Source organism: Pleuronectes platessa, chromosome 19 (genome assembly GCF_947347685.1).
Source record: "Pleuronectes platessa chromosome 19, fPlePla1.1, whole genome shotgun sequence".
In the NCBI taxonomy this organism is placed as follows: Eukaryota; Metazoa; Chordata; class Actinopteri; order Pleuronectiformes; family Pleuronectidae; genus Pleuronectes; species Pleuronectes platessa.
In genome coordinates this window covers 16,160,248-16,184,791 of record NC_070644.1, presented here as the reverse complement: position 1 = coordinate 16,184,791, position 24,544 = coordinate 16,160,248, and the positions used below count along the sequence as shown (strand labels likewise).

Here is a 24,544-nt window from a genome sequence, read left to right as displayed (position 1 = left end):
AACGTTGCCGTGACAACCGGGCGTCCAGTCAGATTGCCCGAGTTCAAGACAAGTCCCGCCTCCTTCCGTCAGGACTGGGAGGGCCGTCCACCAATCAAACGTGGTGGAGTGTTTAAAATTAACTATCTGATTGGTGGATGTAGTTGAGGGGCGGTACCCAGTGTCAGGCACAAAACATTCTTGAAAGTTCAGAGTGTAGGATTTAGGTCAAACGGATCTATTGGCGACATTTAAATATAAATACACACTAGTGTTGTTTTCACTAGTGTTTATCAATCATATAAAATTTGCCAATTTGTTTTCTTTACTGTAGAATGAGCCTAAATATTAAACATTATATCTACATCAGGGGCGGACCCTCTCTACGGAGGCTGCCATGTTTTTTACAGTAGCCCAAACTGGACAAACTAAACACCTTTGAGAGTGTGCGGATCAATTAAGTTGTATCTTATCTTTGTAAAGTCTTTGTCGTGTAAATTACATTTTTTACAGAAAAGTGATTTTGGAGCAGTTACAATAAATGTTTTACACAATCTAAATTGGAGGCAAAGAAAACTTATTAAATTTGATTATTAAACAGACAAACACACAAACAAATGCAAATCTAACTGAACCTCTTTGGCGGAGGTAAGAGGCTTATGTGAGCAATGTTAAAACACTGGTATGTTCCCTTAAGTGGTCTTTATATTAAGTCCCTTTACACTGGGTTTAATAGGTCAGCGGCACGATAGAGGCTTTATCCCACAGATAACAGGGACAATTGAGTAATCTGATTTATTCCAAGACCAAAGCAGCCATGGTGAGGTTGAGGATTTAGCAAATTAAAGTGTCATAAAAAGATTCCTGCTTGACAAAAAATAAATCAAATATCTTCATATCAGAGGTGAAACATCAGCATAGAAAACTCACATCATCTTAAGACCTGTCCTTTCACTTTATTCATGTTGCAACTCTCAAACAGTGAAGGTTACATCACACGGGGACGCTGAGGTTGTGTCCCACAGCTTTAAACTGCTCTGGTGACAACGTGGAAGAAGGAGGCGTTTTCTTTGGAAATGTGCAGGTGCAATGGTTCTGCCCTCTCTATGCCTGCAGCGTCATTTATACTGTTTATATATATATACAATAACAACAATAACTTAATTTACAATATGTACAGGAAATACAGAAAAACGGGAAATCAAAACATGAAAATTAAAAACATTCAGGTATGTTCTTTGCAAACATACGGAGAGAGTATGACAGATTATCTTGGGAGTGCACAGAGCAAAGGCTTAATCCTTATGATGGTTACATTAAATGTCACTTTAAACAGCAATCCAAGAGCTGGTAGAGTCAATTACTTGCTTGAGGACACTTCAGCAGAGTGGAAAGTTGCTTGTCCTGTTGTTCTCCTATCATTGTATATTTCAGCTGTTGCACAAATGATCCTCATGGCAGTTACCAGCCCCTCGTTGTCATTAGGACGGCTGACAGCAATGATTGTAGGGAACAGAAAAAGTGACACATGCATCTGGTTTTTAGAAAAGAGGCCATCACCCTCTGCTACCATCTCTTGAGACATAGTCACAGTGTCCTGCCTGAACACAGCATCACGTGTGGAGTCTGTGGATGAGCTGAAATACGGAATGTACACTCACAGAAACGATGAATACACACGGAGAATGTTCTCGGTAGAGTCGCGTCAAAGAAAACTTCAGACAAGAGATCTCTGACAAAACACAAAAGGCCACAAATCAAATACACCCTTTCCTCTGTTTTCTGCTGCTGCTGCCACACTGGCTTCACCATCTCGTCTTCAGTCCTCACCACAAAAATGATAAAATATTAACTTATTCACCCTCTTAATAAAGTGACAACAAACAACAGGACGATTCACCTCAGGGAAAAGAATGTCGTCCTGGCCCTGGCACACAAAAGGAACACTCGATTTGTCCGTGGATTTGGTTTTGTATGTAAAAAAGTGGGAAAATCCAACTTTAATACTTCAAACGCCACCACTTCACTTCACTTCACTCATGCACGCATGCACACACGGAAACGTCTCCTCCAAAGCAACTCAAGTAGAAGTTGACCTTTCCCATTGGCCCACAGTTCAGGGGAGTTAAGGGGATGTATGGTCGAAGGTCCATATCAGCATTGCACAAATAAAAATAGCACTCCAAATCAACACGTCACTTTTTTTTAGAAAACCAAACACAATCACCACCCACTAGCTACTCTCAAATAAAACACAGCACTATTATTGATGCAAATCTTTTTTTTGTTTTTCAGTGTAAAGCTAATTTTTCCTTTTCCTTCTATTTGTCCTGAATAAATCCTCCTACGGTTTCATAGCTTATCTCTTCGTCAACACTCACACATCTAACACGCATCAGCTTCGGACAGTAACTCAACTAATACTGCACTAAAAGTAGGGAAGTAGAAAATCTCTACATGAGAAAAAAATCTGTCCAGCAATGTCCACAAACTATTCAGCATGTTCCACTCAAGCTACAGTACTTTAACAGTGCAAAAAACATTTAGCCCCCCCGATCAGTCATAAATGTTAGGTAGCTAACGTCAGGATAATATTGACGGTGTCTCTCTCCTGACAGCGCTGCATTCAAAGTTGATTATACTTGCGAACTCTCTGACATTATTGACAGATAAAACATAAAAAGACCAAATACAGAATCCGACAGCGACATCTCAACTCCTGATGTAAACACCTCCAGTTGCATCAATGTGATTGTGATCAGGGACGCTAACAGACCAGTTTCAGTCCCTCTTGAATTAAAAACTGTAACATGCACGGTTTAGGATTAGATGGGCTCATTTTCTACATGAGGCTTTATTATCCTGCTGTTTTATTCAGAGGATCTTGGTCTTGAGCGAGTATAGAATCAATAAAATGTCAACACAAGTATTTCAGTTTTTCCCAAACCAGGTTAGTAAATCAAACATAAAGCAAAAACAAAACTGCATTTTAAAAAGTATTTTTTTTGGCAACTGTTTTGTAAAAGTACCTGTACGTGCCTCCGCTCACCGACTGCCACATCTTCTTATTTACATCCCTTCAACTAGTCACAATAAGATAAAAACAAGACAGAACAAACCGAGGTATAAGACAAAGAAACGTGTGATGAGCATGACTCTCTCCTGGATTTCATCAGCAAACGTCCATCATGTAGGTGCGCAGCAGAACACTGGTCCCTCCCTCCTGCTACTGATCTTATCTACAGATTTGCTTATTGCAAATTTGAAGCGTGTAGCCTATATTTACTTCTTACAGAGCTAGGTGGTTATATTTAGTTAAGAGCTGAACGTGGATACTTGGCAATAGTTGCTCCTAAGATGTGTTTACGCCAAGTGAGAGGAATCCAAAAAAATACCATCCTGAGTGCCATGAGCACAGTCCTCTCACAGAGAACAGAGCGCGGACATTCATTTACAGCCCGAGTGCTTCATGTCCAGCACTGAGCCGTTGGGGGGGTAGTCACTGCTGCTGTCCAAACAGACAAAGCCATTCGAAGAGCTGGAGGCTTTGGTGAAAACAGAAGATTTTGTGGAGACTGAAGTATTTGGAAACTGAGATCCAAGTCACATGGGTGGACATCTAGTTCGCTGGTGACAAGCACCGTGCAGAAGTCCGACTCTCAGACACAGAGTCCCGACTGCAAAGCGGTGAGGCGGCGTTCAATGCACTCCTTACCTGCAGACACACAAAGAAACAGGGAAAGTGTCAGTGTCACGTCCGTAAAGAACAGGCAGGTTTGTTGTGTCTGAGCAGCTTCAGCTCTGTGACACCTGCCCAGGCGGAAATATCCACTTTAACATCAGAGAAAAATGGTGCAGGGATGAATATTTCATGGAAGGCACCGGGAGCTAAGTGGACATGGCCCCCTGCTTTGTGTAAGATGAGCCGATGGACATACTTACACTTGCTAACACGGAGGATGTCGTCCTGTTCAGTGAGCAGCAGAGACAAGCCCTCCATTAGCAGCAGAGCTTTGTGGTAGCGCAGGACCGATGCTTCCCCCTGGTGGAACATCTCGTCCAGTGCAGCAGCCTGAACCTGAGAAGACAACAGCAGCTTGATTTGAGCCTTGGTCAGAATAATAATTATAGAGCACATTCGAGTTGTAACTAACACTAGTTAGTAACTGAATGCCAAGAGATACAGCGTCTGACTGATTCCTGCTAAGCTTTACCATCTGCACGGTGTGGCTGAACAGCAGCCGCTCTGCTGTGATGGAGGTGATTTGGTCCATTAGACGGTGCTTCCTGGAAAAGAAGCGCTCCAGACGGGTGCTGAGCGTGCGACAGGACGCCACGCTGGACTTGTACACGTCGTTCAGTCTCCTCACGACTGTGGAAGGACAGAGAATTAAGAACAAATGAGTTCCGACACATGTGCCACATCTCTCTCTTATCTGAGGAAATGGGTCATACCTTGTTTGACTGTAGCGGATGGGTAGAGTTTGCCCTGTTTCACTTGCTCCATGGCTGTGTGTAAGGCAGTGGACACGAGCTCTGCAGTCTTAAGGTAGAGGACCAGCTGTTCTGCATGACTGCGGAAACCCACACACACACACACACATTATAAAACGTAAGCTGTGGAACACAATCTCTGCCACCAGCTGTCTTTAAAAACAAGAATCGCGTCCACTGATCTAAATCTTCCTCTTTCTCTACATTCCAACTCCTCAGGCCACTACTCAGCAGAACAGAAACCTGTCAGCCGATTGCATTTCAGTCTCTATTTGCTATGGTGCAACTCTGCATTCAGAAAAAAGGTTTCGAGTAGACTCGGCACATGTGCTCACTGCCTGCTGAAAATCTCAGTGTAGAAATCTTTTTACTAATTTGCTTAGTTACTGTGCAAAGCCAGAAGTATCTTTCCCTTCAGAGGGAATTAACAGTATCACTGCCATCAGCACAAAGACTCCCAGCCTGACTTGATGTGGCCTCACCTCCACTCTCGGCTCAGCGAGCTTATCTGATCGGCCACCAGGCTCTGCTGCTGAACGAGGCAGGCCTGAGCAACCTCCAGCTGCTCCCCCACCGTCGCAATACCGCGGGCCCCGGCCACCTCCATCAGGCAGCGGGCGAAGTCCAGTGTGAAACGGAGGCTTTGCACCGTGTCCGTGTGCTCCTGCTGCGCTCCGACAGAGGGGGGGGGGGGGGGGGGGGGGGGTCGTCAGATGGAGAGAGGAGGAGAGGGAGACAATTTCATGGTAGAATTAGAAACGGAGGAAAACAGATGGGGACTATGTCAAACAGTCTGAAGGCATTTTGACTTGAGCTACAGGCACCCGAACAACCCCATGCTGTCTTTTATTCGAATATTCTCTCCACACTCACTTGAAGGGAGCTGAACAAATCCCCAGATTGATGCAAAAAAAAAAAATCATCACTTCATACATGCTTAGAATAAAAAGTGATGACTCCTTTATCTCTACTTTCCAGAGCTGAGAGTGAAACCTGCTCCTCACCTCCATCAGCGTCTCCTCAGGCAGCTCCGGTGCCTCAAAGGTTACTGGGCCTCCCATGTTGGCTGTGATGGGATCAGTGAAACTGTAGCGAGGACTGGAAGGAGCCTCGAAGCCGTCCAGATAGGTGCCTGTCTGAGGATAGCGGCTCGTGAAGGAGCCTGCGGGGCTGACTGATATGAAGGAGCCTGCAGGGGTCAGAGAAAGAGAACCATTCATTTCAATAGCTCTTGAATAAACAGGTAAATCAGCATGCGGACCACAGCTCAGCTGCTTGTTATTTCTCAAATGAATAGCTGCATTAAAAATAATGATCAAGCCACTAAGTTAGTTTTTATTGCCATAAATACTCAAATTACCAATTGGAAAATTGTGTGTTAGGAAAAGCAGTAATTTGGGTTATTACTCCCTGAGTGGAACTAAATCTCTCCACAGCTCATTTAAATCTTGGGTCAGCTGGAAATCAACCCTGGATGTTTTAAACCATCACTTTAATTAAGTTTCACATCATGGAAATTAAAAACAGCAGCTTCCCGGTGCTCCGTGTTGAAGAACACGTGGAGCAGAATATTAAAGTTGCTGCGGATGTGTGGTTTGATTCCCACTTGCTGCAGAGGCAACATTAAAACAAATAACTCGTGTGCATGTGATACCTGAGTATTTCCTCTGTCTGGAGATTTGAGGTGGGGTGCTGCAGCTGGGAGGAGAGCCCACAGTGAAAACCACCTGTGCAGGGCTAATGGATCCAGGTGCAAGGCCTACCCCACCACCGGGGGTCACTAGAGGAGAGAGAAGAGGATTGAATAAAAGGTCAAGGTAATATATCATTGACCTCAACGGAGAGTTATAGTTTTTCAGAATACTTAGAAGTGTGTACAAGTAATTTGTATCTAATAATCAGACTAAGCGACTAAAAAAGGGAGATCTCACTGCATACAAACCCTGTATATCAACTAGAGTCGCCCACCTGTTATTTCTATGGCTTTGTCAGGGGTCAGGTTCTCCGTGCTGCCTCGTTCACCCCCAGGTCCGCCCGGTCCAAACGCAGCCATCAGCAGCATGTCAGACAGACGGCTGGCACTCTGAGACCTGCACAGGAAAGATGGGGAGGCAACGGAGAACATAGGAGCAAATAAACTAAAAAATAATAATAAAATGAACAAATTAAACCAACATCCTTGTTAAATATGTATTATAACTATTTGTTTAGCTATTTATTTCCTCCCATACTTTTGTTTTTTCTAATCCCTGCCCTGAAATAAAACAGATCTTCAGGTTCTATGATAAAATGTGATTTACTTATGCTGGAAATGCTATAATAACAAATCAGAACATGAAATAACATTAAAACACAATTCAAGCCCAGCAATGAATGGTTTAAGAAAGACGATATATTTCCAGCTCTAAAATAGAAACCATAATAAAATGTGTCTTGTATCTGTGGGTGAACAAAAGCAAAAACAACTAACTAACCTCCCAAAGCTCTTGGGGTCATCGTTCAGTCGGTGGATGACCTGGGTCTGGGCTTGCTGTCCTGGGTCTCTGGGCTCTGACGGGGCAGTCCTGCTGCACGGAGAGCCGAAGACCAGACCCTGCTGCGTGAGGAAGGTCATCAGGTTCGGAGAGCTGGGAGGCTTGGGGAATTCAAACGGAGGGATGACCTGAGGAGAGACAGTTTTGATATATCAGAGGTCGGATTCGGCTGCTCGATGTGTTCTTCCTGTGCTGTGTATCTCAACGGAGCCCACTGACCCTCGAGGGGGAGCCGAGGATGGTGGGAAGGGGGCTGCGCTGCATCAGCTCGCTCAGCCTGGGGGACGAGTGTAAGGGGCGGACGGTCATCAGGCCCGACGAGGGGCCGACCACCGGGTCCGAGTGCTGCTTCCTGATCTTCTGCCTGGCGCCACCAGTGACGCACTCGGAAAGACAGGGGGCACTGTGGAGCCGGGTTCCCAGTCCTGCCCTCTGCGGGTGCTGCTGAGAAGTCGGCCGGGGCTCCGCGTGCTGAGGAGCTGCAACAGAAGGGGGGGGCAGAAGGAGGTCAGGATCTATAGATAAATATTTTCTTTGTCATTTTAGATGGAAGGTGGTGTTGCAAACATTTTTTAAATGTCAGACCAGACAAGATAACAACAGATCTACAAAGAGATGGCAGAGACAAGTCCTGCCTGACTCTCCCACTGCCCTGCTGGCATGAATGTCCGACAGCTGAGGAGACGACAGGGTGTCTGTGTGTGTGGGCGGTTCATCTTCTCAACCAATAACTTTCAAAACTACCGACCAAAATCATTTAATTACTCGTTTTATCCAACAAACACTTCCGAACCTGAAGATATCTGATTCAATCCCTCAGATATGAGGAGCTTAAAGGATTAATCGATGCAAGTTTTCATCAAGTAATCCATTGAGTTCCCAACTTGCTCATCAGGACACCCAAAGATGTCCCAAAATAAATCTGCAGGGTCAAAAGCTGATAAAAGAACCAAGTTCTAAAAGACTTGGGTCCATTTTTCTCTCTGACTTTTATGTTTTTATCTCTTTATGTGAGAGACTGAAATCTTTTACCCTTTCAAGCCTCTAAAAACCCTTCAAATAAAACTGTCCCTGCTGAATTACACAGTAGAAATCCACAGCCCATAACGAGTGGTCACAAGTAGACACGAGGGCAATGCTGAGCTAATCAATTGGTTGGACTCATTGATTCAACACAGCTCCGCTACAATAGAACAAACAAACAAAATGCTCCCTGGAGCTTTGTATTCAATACACAGGCCTAGATAAAGTTTTCTGGGGGAAACTGTGTGACCTGCATCTGCAAACGTGATTTTGAAAGTGAACACTATCCTCTGAGCTACCTTGAGGCGAGAGCTGGAAAGTCCGAGCGCCTCCCAGCGAGAGTCTGCGGGTCGCGGTGACAGTCGCCTGCAGGTGTGGTGGTGAAGGTCCGAACGGGCTTCCACTGCTGCAGCGCCGCACCGGGGTCGACAACCTGAGGACAACACCTTCATGAGCATTCATTCATTCATCTGCATTGTGTGTGTGCATTGTGTGTGTGTGTGTGTGTGTACAGACCGTGGTGAGCCATCCTGTTTAGTAGATTGCAGATGCTGCTCCATGCGCTGGTAGTTCTGGACCTGAGTGGGAACTGGGATAGGCGACGACTTGCTGTGGTTTCCATAGCTACTTCCCGAGAACTGGCTGGGCCTGTCAGCAACAGTGAGAGGAACAGAGTGTGCCAAGGGAAACTGTCAGTCGAGATGAGACACTGTGTGTGTGTCTGTGTGTCTGCGTGTGTGTCTGCGTGTGTTTGTGTGTGTGTGTGTGTGTGTGTGTGTTTCAATGTGGAGGAGTCAGTGTAAAAGTACTCAATGTTATTAACCAAACTGAGTGTTTGTAAAGAAAACATGATTTTTTAATTAAAGATATTTTAAAATCTATCATTTTATTGTTTTCTGATCCTAAAAGTTCAGCGGAAATGTTTTCAATTTTCAGTATTTGCATAATGTGGATTTTATGCAGATTCAACATTGATCCCCGTGGTTATTCTCAACATACAAATTCATCCTGAAAGCAAAATAATCATAAATCAAAATAATTAAAATACACATAGCATCATAATCTACCTTCACATTTCTTTGATAATTATCAGTATTTCTATTTAGTATATTCTTTCAGCTTGAGTCGACTCATTAGCATAAAATGAGTGTCAGAGAATTTCCAGTATTCCATCCGACCACGTGTTCTAGTTTCTAAACCTGCATGACCACTAACGTAGACGTTCAGCTCAGTGCTGTTACCTGACAGGACTGGGAGAGCCGCTGTGGGGGGGCGAGTGTGGGGGTGTTTTGACTTGACTGCACAGACCAGCAGAGGCAAGAAGAGAGCTGAAAGAAACAGGAGACACATCGTGACACGTTTACTAAGGTGCAACGTCTTAAGGGAAAATATGTTCTCACTTTTAATATAAATCTAATAAATGAATATCAATTAATTTCACTTTATAATGTAAAATTGATGGAACTAAAGGATGATGACCAATCCCACTTACCCACTGTTCATCAGGCTGTCCTGCAGCACTTTACTCTCACATGTCAGCTCAGCGGCTGGAAAACAAGAAGAAAAACAAATCAAAGAGGAGTCAAAAGTTCGATTTCATTTGTTTTGTACAATTTAATAAATGAATAAGAAACATTCTGAACAAAGTCTGAAAAAAATAAGGTTCTAACTGCATCCGCGCATCACTACTCCACAAAAAAGAGCTTATGAAACGCTGTAAATGCCACATAAAGCCAGTCTATAAAAAATATATAGACTTAAACTTCAAATACTTCATCCAGTGGAGCTGGAGCCAAAGCTGGGACTGTGCACAGCTGTGTTTGACATTTAGGAAGAGATTTCATGAAAAACTGTTTTCTTACCGGGGAAGTCAGCCGGCACCATGACAAAGTCATCCGTGTCACAGGAGGAGGAGTTCTTGCTGCTGCCGCCCCCCCCAGACGAGTCCTTGAGGAGAAAACCAGTGGCCTCCTGGGTAGGGGAGGCCAGAGCTTTGGCCCGCAAGTGCTGGACCTCAGCAAGAGACTGCTGCAGGGATGGAGAGATGGAAAGAAGCAGATAAACAAAGAAGCACAGAGTGAGAGGAGGACAAACAGGCATTGACTGCACATAAAGAACACACAACTATAAATACTCAGGTACAGACAGAAGAACTACAGAGAGGCAGGGGGTACAACAATAAACACAAACCGGTGGTGAAGCGAGATGAGAGGTGGAGGAGCTGCTGCAGGAGCTGGCTGACGCAGAGCTCGGGAAACAGGTCATGGTCACAGCCGGAGTCGCTGTGGCAGAAAAAATGCACACAACATAATTGTTAGAAAACTCGAGGAAACAAAAGGTGAGAGAAACTGAGCGTAAGCAGAAAGTTTGTTTACAGGACCAGTCTCCAGGTCACTTACCATGACACGTGTATGTGCTGCTAATGGAACTACACTAGGTTTTTAGCAGGTTCATAACTCTATGGGTGTACAATGGAATACAATGCAATTAGTGTATCAAGTGGATGAAAATGTTTATCTTGATATAATTTCAATTTGGGTTACATTCTATTTTGAAAGAGCTATGAAGTTTTGCACTTACACAAATATGCCAATTTCCTTTAACTAGTGAGTGTTTTTCCAAGTTTTCCATTGATTCTACGATAATAACTCATGGATTTTGAAGGATGACATGATTTGGGGGGGGCATGTTTACTGAGGATTGTTTATATTCACTTGTGTTTTAGTGAGAATTATCCAAACAAGGTTCTTTGAGGCACCATAATATTAATTCTTACTTACTCTTTTTTACTGACGAGCTCGCCTCCAGGAAAGGATGAGAGAAGAACTCATCTACAAACAGCAGAAGAGAAAATGTGATGAGCAGACTCTTGTGGAAAAGGAGAATTTATGTAACCAGGAGCACAAGATGCAAACACAATGATTTCTTATGCAGACAATATGCAGACACACACACACACATGCACAGTGTTCTTCTCTGTGGGTGATGTTTCATAATCTAACACTTCTTCATTGAGTGGAAACGTCACATTCACAGGAATATTTCTCACGTCTGTTGCCTGGGTAACTAGATCACTATCCACAAATACATATCCCGACCCGTTCATGACAGAATGTACGTTTCAGGTTATCGGTGAAAACTCACTGCACCTCACGGCTCTATTCATTTGACTGTAGCACCTCTCATTGTGATGTCCACTCACCAAAGTCCATGCGGTCCTTGTGGCTGCGCTGCAGCAGACCCAGCAGCAGCTGCCTCAGATGACTGGACGTCTCTCGGGGGATGCTGCGAACACATAACAGCGCAATTATTGTTTGCTGCTGTGCAGAAGAAAAGAGAAACTCAAGGGGAATCTGTCAAGGTCACAAAAAATGACAGAAATCTGTTGTTATTGATAAGGAAACACATTTAGCTGCAGTGAAATCAGTCGTTTAGTAATTAAATTAAATAATGATTTGATAATGACTTGTTCCATATATTTGTGTGTGTGTCCAGGTTCCTCCTCAAAAGAGTCTCAGACAGGCTTTCAATAAGAATCTTAAACCTTTGCAGAGCCTGTGCTTTAGAAAGAGTGGGTGGGGGGTGATTTGTTGGAGGCTCCTCATCTTCGACCACGTTGTAAACTAACTGCTGTTCAGCTGTTGGAACAGCCCAGCTGGTAGCATCTCTAAAGGTGAGATTTGCAAACTGCACGTCGGGGGTTAGCTCTAAAAATCAGATTTTGGCCAGAACTTCCCTTTTCGTTGTTATTTTACTCTGAAGGTGCATTACAGGAAATGTGCTAATTTGTGATGAGCAAATAACACAAAACAACAGCAGAAACAATGGTTAAGTTCAGTATTTCCAGGACGTCTACCAAATAACAATATAACCATGTTGTCATGTCAGTGCAACTCTAACTCACTTTGGGCTGAGACTCTTGTTCTTCTCGTAAAACAGCCGCAGGTCCTGAGGGCTGCTGGCCTGCAGATGACCGAGGACAGGAGAGACATAACAATACTGATAAGGATGAGCTCACTTATGCCACACTCTCTGGTTACTTCACAAAAGCATAAAAACAATACAAAACAACGAAATAATTCCATATAAAGTATAAAGAGGGACTAAAGCCACTTTTTAAAAGATATTTACAAAGCAGTAGCACAGTGTCATCCTATAGTCACATGCATTTTATAACCAGTGCGTCGCCATTGCACAGATTCCACAGAGCGTGTTTAAAAATGCCTGTTAACGAGGCAGTGAAACAAAGCCTCACAGTCAGGAAGCTTCTGAAATGCTGCTGAGCTGGTTAAGATATGTTTAGATAAGATAAGTTTCACGAAAAGTTTCATCTTTCATCTTGTTCAGCATTTTAAAAGTCACCGGGTCCCTGCTCGTTTCTCACATGATCTGAATGGAGGAGACAGCTCGTGAGTTTACTCTCAAGCAACAGAATGAGGTCACTTCTAACTATCTTCATAAAATCAGAGTCAGTCTATGCTACATGGAGGGAAATGAAGAAGATGATCTGCGATGCATGCAACCGATGAATCCGACGTGTTTACCTGAAAAGGAGCCTTTCCTGTCAGGCACTGAAACACGATGGTCCCTATACTCCACAGGTCCGCCTTGGCATCATAGTGTTGGGACATAATTACCTCAGGGGCCTGGTGAAGGAAAAACATGAACATTTTCATAATTACTGCTGGAGGACAGAGCTGCATTACTGTTTGTTATGCTGGACTCTTTTAGAGATGGGTTTCAATTACCAAGAACTAGAGCTCTGCTGTTTAATACTAAGATACAAATTAAAGTCTCAGAAATGACAAAACATCCTTTATTTTTTAAACTAAAAATACAGAAACCTTCCCAGACCATAATGGACCCTGTTAACCTTTGCTATGAATGAACACACAGAAGCCATGAAATCAGAATTTGCTCGGGTTGATCAACCAACTGAAACTTTGACACAGTGATGACTTTGGCTGTTTTTCCTGAATATATAAAAAACAACAACACGTGGTTACCATGTACATAGGAGAGCCACAGAGCGTAGCCGCCATCATGTTGGTCTGAAGGTACCGGGCGAAGCCAAAGTCCGCTGCATAGAAGAAGGAGGGAGGGAGGGAGGTAGGTAGGGAGGGAGGAAGTGGAGGATAAAGAACAAGTAGAGGCAAAAGATGGATGAGTTAACATTTGGTGCAAGAAGCAAATGCAGCTGAATCTTTATCCAGACATGGCTCTGATCCCGGGGACGGAAACAAAATGATTAAATAAGAGAAACAAATTGAAAAGACCTTTCTAAAGAAAAACTGCAGATGGCTGCTGAACAAGAGAAAGAGCTCATAGTGCTCTGGAAAAGTCATTTTTGTCGATTCTCAGCAGATTGGTCTATTTGTTTTCAATGAGAATGCCACCAGGTCCAGCATAAACCTCAGCCAAGGCCCAACTGTCTCCCTGAGTTAAATCACACATCCAGATCTCTGTTCAGTCCATTTGATATAATCCTTCTAAACCAACAAACCAACAGGGCTGAAAACAAACCCTCCTTGGTGGAGGTAAAAATAGAAAAGACCTTCCCTAAGAAAAACTGAGCTCATGATACTGCTCAGAAAAAGTAATTTTTTTCTGCTACAGGATCTCAGCTGAATGGATCTCAGAACATATACATATATATATATATACTCAGAGACTTTACCTTCTGATTCTGAGACAAAGGTTACCTAACTTCCTTAAGCACCAGCATGCTGCCTATTAAAAGAGTCAACAAATCTATTCTATTAATCCCCTGCTTCACCAATGATGTGCATGTGTATACCTGCATCTGTGTAAGTACAGTGTGTGTGTGTGTGTGTGTGTGTGTGTGTTTTTCCTGCAGCCATGAGGATTATAACACACTGTTGTGACTGAGCCCGACACCAGCGTCAGACTTCAGTCCCGCTGGGCCACCGACTCTCTCCAGAGGAGAATAAAAGAATTAACAGGCTTAAGGATTAGCCGAGTTCCCAAACATCCGAGCAACACACACACACACACACGCACAAACACTGTACTTGGACATGACACTTAACTTCATGGTGATTACCTGCTGTTACACAAACGTAATATTTCGGGGTCAAACAGACACATGCCTCATGTATCTGTGAATGGGTTTTCTCCCTATTGGTATTTTTCCATTGGTGTGCCGTGTCAGAGCCAGACTCCAAACACCGCCGGAGGAAAATGTAAAAATGATCTGCATCATCTAATAAATTTCCTCTAACAAGATTAGTCTTCTAATCTTAGTGGAATCAATTGCCCTGGGATAAAAAAAATCCTTATGGAGGGCCTCCTGCAATAAAACTGCTGTTACGAGCTTTACTGCGCTGGAGGGATTTCCATACGGAGCCCCACGATATTCAATTAGCGTTTGCTCATGTAGAGGCTCCTGGTGCTTTCCCATTAAATCCCAACGTACACCCACAAACTGTCTTCTCACATCGGGAGTGAAGAAATATTTTATGTCTTACCGTCTTTACACATTTAAACCATTTTAATCATCAGATTCTATGGATTTAGGGCGAAGATAAGTTAAGATAATGTCAAATAGCTGCTTGTTTACCTGTTTCTTTGGTGTAATATGTCGGTTATTGACTGACTCTAGATGATCATTGACCTTTTATCCATCTATGTAGTTTTCTTTTTACTTGTTTTTCTTCCATATGCAGTTTCTTCCGCTAAGTCATCAACAGAAACAGATGTGCTGTGATACAATGCCCATCAACATACGTCATGATTACAGATGTTCTTAAGTTCAAGCTCCTCCCACCATCACACCTACCAATCTTGATGCAGGTGTTGGTGGAGTGTGACTTGCGTCCCTGTGGGTAGGAGAGCAGGATGTTCTGGGGTTTGAGGTCCCGGTGGATTATTCCCTTGGACTGCAGGACCCTCATGGCCCCTGCAATTTGCTGCAGGAAAACCCGGATGGTGTCCTCACTCAGCGTGCCTTTGGCTGCAGAGGAAACACAAATCAAAACAAAGGTTGGTATATCGGTGGGGGTATAGTGAGCAGGCTCAATTCTCAAATGACAATATTTTCCTACCTAATCTTGTAGATCAGATTGCAGATCACCTCATTTTACCTCTAAATGTATCTGTTGAGAAATTTGTGTACTTGATGACATCGGCCCAGTGTGACCCCCCCATCTCACAGTGGGGCCACATGGAGCTCCTCCCTTTCACTTGAATTACTTTCTGACTCCACAGAGTTTTAAAAGCCAGGTTCATCCAGGAGAACCTGTAGTTCACTGACCACAGTGGGAAGTGAATCCAAAACCACTTTTATCGGAACAGGAGCTTTATTTAGAGTGTGGGCGGTTACCTGACAGGACAATGTTAGCAGGTCAGAGAAGACGAGAGTAACTATGTGTCTATTCAGAGTCCAGTGATTTATGAGATGTGGTAAACCTGGGAAAAACTGTTTATTGACTCATTGGAAAGAGGTGTTGTCTCACATACTGTCTGTATGATGAATCCAGACAGGAGGACACTGGAGGGAAGTTTCTCTGTGAGCTTTATTACACAGTATGTCAAAGTCTATTTTTAGCCTCAGGTACATAAAGTTCCCGTAGCTGTTTCTGAAACTTAAGATAAACAAGTCGCTTCCTGAGGTCGGACTGGAACAGACAGAGTAGTGATGTGGCTGCCGTTCAGTCTATACTTTACTTTATATACTTTTTAAATTGTTTTGGTATTGGAAGAGAGCTAGAAGTAGTTGTTTCACGCATTTTTTATATTTAATCACTAAATATTAAGCCACTGCTCCAGTGGTCAAATAGCCCACTAACATCTGTCTTTATTCTGCAATGTTAGTGGGTAGAATCGGAAAATTCACTCAAGAAGCTTCACATCACTGAGACTCACTCCTCTCTGGTCTGTAAATCATAATAAACAACTCCTATGTCAATTTGTATCTTATAGCTTCTATGGTTTCCTCCCTATAAAACACACTCACAGAGAATATTATTTCAAACCTGTTCATCTTGTTTGCGTGAAAACATTCATGATCTTGCTTTTCACACAGCGGAGAGATTTTCCTTGTCATCAAGTAACAAACATGATATTTCACCAACTGCTTCAATGTGTTTTTCTACTGAACGTGGATGAATTGTTGCTCTTACAGTGTAAGTAGTCTGCGAGGTCCCCCCCGTTGCAGTACTGGGATTGGAAAAGAGAGGGAGAGAAGAAGGGAGGGGAAAGGAAGCAGACAGAAAGAAATCACGTTAGAAAACACAAGTATTAACGACCCCTGATGTGTCAACACAGGAAATACATTTTTTGACATCGCCCGGTCTCTGAGGGGAGCAGAGAACCGGAGGAGAAACTTGACGACTGTGTTACATATTTATAACCTTGCTCTGATTCCCAGCATCACTGATATGAACGATGTGGCTCTGAAAGGTTCCTTCTCTAAGATGCAGAGATAAACTCAGAAACAGTGAAGATGGTAATAAATCGCACGAGTTGGAATAAATGCATCGGCTGTTTCTTTCAGGCTTTATTTATATCTGTGTCACACTTCTGTATATTTTATCATTTCCAGCCCATCTCAAATATTGAGTGACATTAAAAAGGACACGTGACAACATGTCAATATTATGTCTTTGCAGATGTAAATGTTCATCCAACAGACACACAGTATTTACTGAGTGAAGTCAGTTTCACTGGCGTCACGTGACGTTCACTCGCTGTTTATTAAGCTTTTATAAATTTAGAATGTGCAGTCATCCATGGAGCATAACAAAATAAAGAACTTTTCTACCTACAAAGAAATTCCAAACCATTTTCACATTTCCAAGCAGAACATGTCTTCATTGTGAATGTGATCCCTGCAGCTTGGGATATGAAGATGCCTTTGGCCCTTGATGAATGTCGCCTGGCTTTACACATCCGTGGCTGCTTGCCAACAACAATGTTTGCATTGTAATGTTTGCAATGCTCACATAATATATACTGTGTATATATATATGTAATATATACTGTGTATATATATATGTGAGAGTCGTGTCTGAGCAGCGTGACTCAGTCTCAGCTGTATATCATAACGTTTCACCCCATTTTATAGCCTCCAATAACTAATTAAAACCAAACTTATTGAAATCAAGAACACTTGAACAAAGATCATTGAGATAAGAAATATCTGAAATGACTAGTTTGGTCCCTGCCACTAACATGGAGGAAGGAGGATTTATAACCTATACTGCAGCCAATAAAAGTGGTTTCACTTTATGGAGCCGTCATGTCGTCCATCTTTATATTAATGATCAATATGTCAGTATAATGGTATTTAAGAAGGCTAGAAAAACAATGTGCAGGAAATAAACCATAAAGTTCCTTAAAATTTACTTAAGAGATTTGTTTAAAAGTATATATTTTTAACTCTGGCTCTCCACCAATGAAATGTGGCCAAGGTGAAGAGAATAAAACCTGCAGCAGCTGAATGGCTGACTGATGGTCGTTTACCCCCCTTGATGCCTGAGGACACAGCTAATTATAGCCCGGGCCCCGTCAGAGCTGCCTGCAAGGGGCTGACAATACAGCTGCTCGGCAAACAAAGACACCCATCACAGCAAGCTTACCTCCATTACCAGGTACACAGAGCTGACAGTTTCCTAAAGAGAGAAAAGAAAAGAGGGGGGGGGGGGGGATGTAAACAAACACATGTCAGCGACAGACAAAGAAAGGAACAGGGAGGCTGATCCCGTCCGGGGAAACTAAGCTGCTGGTTTTGGAGGAATAAGCAACAGTCTAAAGGGTCGCAGAGAAAAGGAGGATTAAGGAGAGAGAGAGAGAGAGAGAATGGAAAAGAAGAAACACAAGTGAAGCTGCTAGTCTGATTAGAATTCTACGTTTGTTAAATTGAAACGATGACAAAATTAAATCAAGAATCAATTATGGCACAAACATATGATGTGGCCTCGATTTATTTTGTATTTTAATTTCCTGTTTTCTCTAATTTGAAATAACTCAATCAAAAGTACAAATACCGATAAGTCACGGTACATTTTTCTAAAGTTTAAGGATTGATTTTTGCTCCTGAGTCACGGTTGTTGTGGTTTTAAACTCAGCAGAGAAACACTTTACAAATTTTAGGCAGATCAATTATTTGTGTTACACCTCCTCACAGTACTGGCACGATGGAAATATCGATTTGTGTATTTGTCTTTTTGTTATATTACCATTGATGGCGATTGTGTTATGATAGTTATTAATAATGAATAATTAGCTCCATCCCAGACTCAAAGTGAGGCCTGGAGCTTACGTTCGTTTGCTGACTTTACTAAGAAATGTGACAACAACAGCAACAACACAGAGTTCTACATTCGTGCTGAGCCAAAAAACAAAAGCAATCGGAGCAGTTGGCTCGGCTGTCAACAGCATTATCAACACAATGGGTGAATCAGTGAGAGAGAGAGAGAGAGAGTGTGAGAGGTGCTTTACTGTAACGTTAACTCGTCAACTCCCACAACACCAGCAAAAAAAGTGAAAGGGGCTTGAATTTACAGCAGTGAGGTAAAAGCAACTCGTATAACATCTGTTTACTTTCTTTTACGAGGCTCGAGGTCTGTAGAACAAACAGCGGAGCCTCCCTCTTATCACATGGCAACAGACGAGTGACGCTCTGACCTCATCTCTTGTTGGATCCACCAGAGGCCAGAGCGTCTCTGTCGTTTCAGCTGAGTCAGGCCTTTCTACCAGTTGGTTGTCCTGTTTGTTTGTATAGCAGATGGACGGGGACCAGGTGTCTGGTTCCTCTAAGGGACCATCTCCCTGCACCATGACTTGCAATAAAATAGTTCGATGCCACTGTGGGTGAATGAAATGCAGATGACCCAATGCACGACAGTGAGAGACAGCACTGTGTCTCTTTTTGAGGTGGCAGCTATTTCCTGGTTCAAAAGGTGCAGTGTCCTCAGCGAGGGCTCCACAGGGAAACTGCGTCTCTTAGCTAAACATCACATTATCGCCTCTGCCCAGACGATCCAGCTGCTGCTCGCCCTCCTCGCTCAAAACCTGTTTCGAAACAGGAACTTGTCGCACGGCTAAAATGTTGTGGTGCTCAGACGATTACCCCAGCGCTCAGAGAAAATCCAGCACAGCCCAATTAGTCAACTCCCTTCTGTACTTCTGAGTCACTCAGTGTGAGACAATCAGGGGAAATTTGAAAAGTAAAAAGCAAAGTAAAAGCATTTCTCTGGTGTCCACTACTTGTTTTTGGACTCCGTTTCCTCCTGACCTAGTTTTAAATCGCTGAGTGGTAGGACCCCCCCCCCCCCCCCCCCGTCTGGACGTCTACACTCTTTACTGCTGGGAGACGACAAACCTGTAATCAGACACCAGTTCAAACCTCAAATGCCCAGAGAGGTGACACTGTGACTTGGTATGAAGATTAGAGAGAGAGGAGTATTTCGGGGTTGTGCCTGAGCAAAGACCTGAGTGCAGAGATACTGACGAGGAGCTCTAAGGCAAAGCAGTTAATTCCCTATTCTCCACCAATTCAACAACAATGTATAATTAGTCACGACTTCACTGTTCGTTTCTGCGCCTGGTGACTAAGCCCTCTGACGCTAAAGATAACAATAGAGGATGAAACATAAACTTGAATCAATGGAACAAATCTCGGAAAAACCTACATTATCTGCTCTCCCCCCCGACTTAAGATGCAGATTTCATACAGGATAAAAGATATAATTCAATATTTTAAAAAGCAACAGAGTGAGAGCAGAAGTATTTCTGTTAAAGTATGATAGGAAATAGTGAGGCAGTTGGATTGTGTTGACGTTGTTGCAACACAAAAACATGTGTTCCGAGCAGGTTTCTCTGAACCTGGATGAGCACAACCTGCTTGTTACGTGTTTTTTGACGAGAAGGCAGAGTCGTGGATTACAAAGACAAAAGAGGCACCTGGTGAGTTAAGACAGGTATTTATGTGGGGGCTGTGCTATCTTAACAATCGGGAAGGGGGTGCCTGAGTGCGACTGGTAACCAGGACACAAGCAACAACATCGCTGGGATTGTGGATTCAGGTTGTGTTCTTTTGGGGTTTGCACCTAATCACCTGATCTGAACCCTGAGCACCTGCCTTGTTCCACGAAAAGAGGAGTAAACACACTTGAGAAGAAACGCCTGAGGCAAGCGAGAAGGGGACGACACTACACTTCCCGGAAAGCCCTGATCAAGGAGAGCCACAGGGACAGGCCACACGACTGCAGACAGAATGTAAACACGGGGGGGAGATGATGACAGACTCACAACCTGACACAAAGTCTGAAACTTTTACAAGGATTTCGCTGTAAACGCAGAAAAGCAGAGAGGAAACGTGCTCGAGCAGGAAGCAACAGAGAGAAATGCAGAAGAGCCTCATTTTACACGAGTGAAAACAAAACAATTCAAGCTGCGTGAGACAGAAGTGGGTCACATCCAGCAAAACCATCTGCTCCACTCGGAGAGCTCGCTGAGGAAACTGGGACAATAAAATGTGCCACGATTAAACGTGTTAACAGAGGTTTGTTCAAACGGACATAATCGTTTTTTTGGGTGTCGAGAGTGTTGTTAAATACCTGAAAGTCCAGTAACGCCACAATGTTTTCATGTTTCAGCTCCTGCAGGAAGGACAAGCAAAGCCATTGTTGTGCATGCACGTGTTTGAGTTTAACAGAGACGTTCAGCAGCCAGTCAGGCTCCTGTGCTGTTCCTGGGACATTTACTCTCACGATGATTTCTCCTTGTTCCGAGGAGATAAACATGCACAGATAATCACTGCTCATATTTCACTCTAACATCTGGCTGCTCTCCGGGGCTGGATACACAAACGTTAAACGCAAAACAACAAAATATGGTGCTGAGCATTATACAAGCAACCAAATAAAGTAACAAACACTTTATAACACTTGGAAAATCACAGTGACCTGAAACATCAGTCACGTTGAGGTTTAACACTGCTCGAGGACACAGATACTGTCTTATTCTGCCCTGGGTACTGATCTCAGTATTTATTCTATGACAACTGGACAACAGGGAACTTACCTTGAGTATTTTGATCTCTTTCCCCAGCAGGGTCTGGGATTTGGCCAGGTTCTTCTTGTTTATGCATTTTACTGCCACCTCCCAGTCGTGTTTCTAGAAGCACATGACACATGAAAAATCATTGTTTTTGCACGGTTGCACTTGGTGAATGAAAACTTGATACAAGGGTAGAAATGTCCGCAGCTATTCAACGTGTCTGAATCTATTATTGATAAAAGAAACAATGGATTCTACCACATTTAACATAGTAGGATATGTGAAGTATACAACTAAAGCATATTTGTTGACTGATATTGATTGTTGGTCTGTAAACGCTTCTCTTCCTAATGAAATGTGGTTCTCGCTGAAATCAGACAGGAAGTCTCAACATCAATAGGCAGTTTTTGCAGCATGTGACTCTTAACTTTCATATTTCCAACAATCAATATGTGTCATCCTCTCATGTAGATGCAATGTGACTGAAATGCAAATTCCCAGATGAAGCCCCAGAGCAGCTGCAGGCCTGACTCTCTCTCTCTCTCTCAGAAGATGTGATACATGATGACGTCAGCGTCTAATCAAATTACTCTCAACTGTATATTCTTTATTTAGAAGTGTGGGACGTGTTTCTTCATGATCTCTGCTGACCCCAGCCTCAGGCTTTCTGGACACAATACACGTCTGCTGGCCTATATTTACATTGTCCAGGCTCCTGGACGCGCATCATGTGCATTATAAGCCTCTTGAGAAGTAAAGACTCTTTACAAAGTAACAATCCTGCATAAAACGTGTATTTAAAAAGGGGAATTGCAGTATTTTTAGCCTTTAGCTCTTGTTTCTCAGAACATCCTGTCTGGGCTGCCAGGCCTCTTAAGGCCGTACGATGAAAACAAACAGCAGACCGGGGGAAGTGAAAGACGATGCACCACGAACAATGAGCACAGATCACTTAAACCACCTTTAATCTGCTGGAGGTTCACGTGTGTGTGTGTGTGTGTGTGTGTGTGTGTGTGTGTGTGTGTGTGTGTGTGTGTGTTTATGGATGAATATGAGATATTAATGTGGGAAAGAGGCTGATCACTGACCTCTCGGTGTCTCCCTTTAAAGACGACAGCGAATGCGCCATGTCCGATCAGGTCCTTGCGACTGAACTCGAATTTCCCCACCGTCTCCATGTCGAGTCTTCTTCTCTAAGACCTGCGGGAGGAACCAGGAGGCCTCGGGTCAGCGGCTCTCTGCGGGCTGAGGAGTGGGCAGCGGCGGCTGCAGCAGCACGGATGGTCGGCCCCTCTCTCACTGGCCACGGGCATCGAACCTTCCCCTCTTCTCATGGTCCCCGGAGCTGTGGGCTCCTACCGAGGCCCGGTGCTCGTCTCCATCGGGGACAGCGCAGCCGACGCAGAGTTAACGAACTTAAAAAGCAGGGAAATGTTGTTTTCTTTAAAAAGATGGAGTCGCTCGCTGGCTGCAGCTGCTGGTGACGCGCCACCTTAACAGAGCTGCGGTTTGTTTACATCCAGGAGCTGCGCGTCCCCGCGGCGCGGCGCGTCCGAGCTGAGACCCGAGCGCAGGATGTCCAGCTGGAAGAAGACGTGACCTGCGATCAGTGACTCACCGCGGCTGTGAAAACGATCCGTGGCCGCAGCTACATGTCACAGGGTCGATTCCCCCCGAACACACAGACGGTGGCCTGCCTCCGACGCACTGCGCATGCGCAGCACGGCTACAGCTGGAGGTGTGACGTCAGCCGAGCAGGGCCCTCAGTCACGAAATAAATAATCATCATAGTCATCATAATACAAGCACATTTCATAACAATGTTATAAAGTGCTTACAAATAAGACCCCCAACAACAATAATCAAATTAATAAACGTATTTATTTGTATAGCAGCCTTCATACAGGAGTTGCAGCTTACATACAATATAGATTAAAATGATTAAATATGTTAAAATGCCATTCATATAAAAGATCAGATTTTAAGTAACGTAAGAACATGGTAAAATGACATTTGAAAGAAAAATAAATACAATTTGGGGGGAGAAATATACGTAAATACTTAAAAAAAATAAATTGATAAAAATTATAAAAGCGTCTGAGGAAATGCAAGATCCAGTTGAAGGCTGAAGTAAAGAGAAATGTTTGAAGTTTTCTTTTAAAGATGTTTACTGAACCAGCTTCTCTGATGTCTGGCAGCATTCTGTTCCATAACGTTGGAGCGTAGTTTATAAACGCTCCTTTAAGCTTCCCATTCTAAAGGCCTTTACACATCTAGTTTGGATTAACACATTTTCTTAGAGGAAATAATACCTTACTCCCCTGACTGTAGCTGAAATGGTGACCTCACAGTCATTCTTGATACACTCGCCACTAGATGGAGTGATGGGTATTCACAATGCTCATTATCAACCCCACAATCCTCATCATGGGCTCTGGAGGGGACGTGAACAGAGCACAACATATTTATCTGCTTCGTATAAAACTGTCATTTTGGACCATAAGCTTTTATTTTTATGACACTCACCCCTGGGTAGAATAAAGAGGAGGAACAGGAAGTGGGTGGTAAAATAGATGCACTGCATCTTTGGACACAGTTGAGTTAAAATCAATAAAAATGTAAGATTATGGGACAGAAACTAAGAGAGGTGGAGATAATGAGAAAGAATGTCAGTCAAACCTGGAGAGAGACATGTGGAGCAGTTGCAAATGGAATAACATAAATAAAATGGACAGAAGCAACAATGGAGGGAAGACAGTGAGACCTTGAGGGTCTTCATTAGAACATAGTGGCCGACACTTTTACATTATGCATGACTTTTATCTGGATTGTTGAAGCTACCTTGAGGTTGATTCTTTGTCCAGAGGATGGGGGCAGAAAACACTGAGTGGTGATTGAGAGATGGAAGAAGAAAGGAGCAGGAGGAGGAAGAGGAAGAGGAGGAGGTAGAGGAGGAGGAGGAGGAGGAGGAGGAGGAGGAAGGAAGAGAAGTACAGGGTCCACTTGGAAAATGATGATATACATATTATTTGTTCAAAACCATCCAATCACAGCCTTTAATTCTACTTCTCATTCATTCATTTTGATTTATTTCTCCGTAAGTTTGCTCCTGATTGAAATGCAATGAAGGAAACCCTAAAAAGAAAAACATAAACCTTTCTCTCTCTATTTGTGTTCTATATAGTTGTGTGTACTATTTCTACTCTGAGGGTATTTCATTTCTCTCTTTTCCTTCCTCCTCTATATTGACCAGAGACACGTTGGCCTACTTAGGATTTCTTTCCCCCACCAGGCCCAGCAGCTTTATCTTTTCCTTATTTGTTATTTAAGCAGTAATGTAACTTGAATCTGTGATTTCAGTTAATATTTCTTGACTGAAATTCTTTTACTGTTTAACCCATTAAATAAACACGTCCCTGATCACGACCTTCAACCCGTCAAGTCCAGATGATCCATGTGCAATTTAACAGTTTAACCACAAGCAAACAATC

The 24,544-nt window shown here is 43.3% G+C and overlaps 1 protein-coding gene across 1 annotated transcript; it reads right to left on the bottom strand.

Annotated features, from left to right (window-relative positions):
• Positions 1 to 915: 915 nt before the first annotated feature.
• Positions 916 to 22,746, bottom strand: ulk1b (unc-51 like autophagy activating kinase 1). The gene is made up of 27 exons (XM_053410993.1): positions 22,142 to 22,746; positions 21,078 to 21,170; positions 20,612 to 20,653; positions 17,630 to 17,662; positions 16,172 to 16,208; positions 14,830 to 15,003; positions 13,037 to 13,110; positions 12,575 to 12,676; positions 11,935 to 11,993; positions 11,233 to 11,315; positions 10,811 to 10,861; positions 10,221 to 10,312; positions 9,893 to 10,058; positions 9,523 to 9,577; positions 9,272 to 9,358; positions 8,547 to 8,678; positions 8,330 to 8,463; positions 7,227 to 7,486; positions 6,948 to 7,135; positions 6,442 to 6,563; positions 6,128 to 6,253; positions 5,478 to 5,662; positions 4,956 to 5,140; positions 4,435 to 4,553; positions 4,194 to 4,351; positions 3,922 to 4,057; positions 916 to 3,694 (listed from the first exon to the last, which is right to left on the bottom strand). Exons 1-27 carry the CDS (start codon positions 22,229 to 22,231, stop codon positions 3,639 to 3,641), a joined length of 3,039 nt encoding a protein of 1,012 aa, XP_053266968.1. The 5' UTR covers positions 22,232 to 22,746; the 3' UTR covers positions 916 to 3,638.
• Between the last annotated feature and the right edge of the window lie 1,798 nt (positions 22,747 to 24,544).

Coding starts and splice junctions, on each gene's coding strand:
- ulk1b (XM_053410993.1), bottom strand. CDS start 22,231: ATGGAGACGGTGGGGAAATTCGAGTTCAGTCGCAAGGACCTGATCGGA. Junction 20,654..21,077: donor AAGAGATCAAAATACTCAAG/GTAAGTTCCCTG, acceptor TCCTTCCTGCAG/GAGCTGAAACATGAAAACAT. Junction 3,695..3,921: donor CATCCTCCGTGTTAGCAAGT/GTAAGTATGTCC, acceptor GTGTGTCTGCAG/GTAAGGAGTGCATTGAACGC.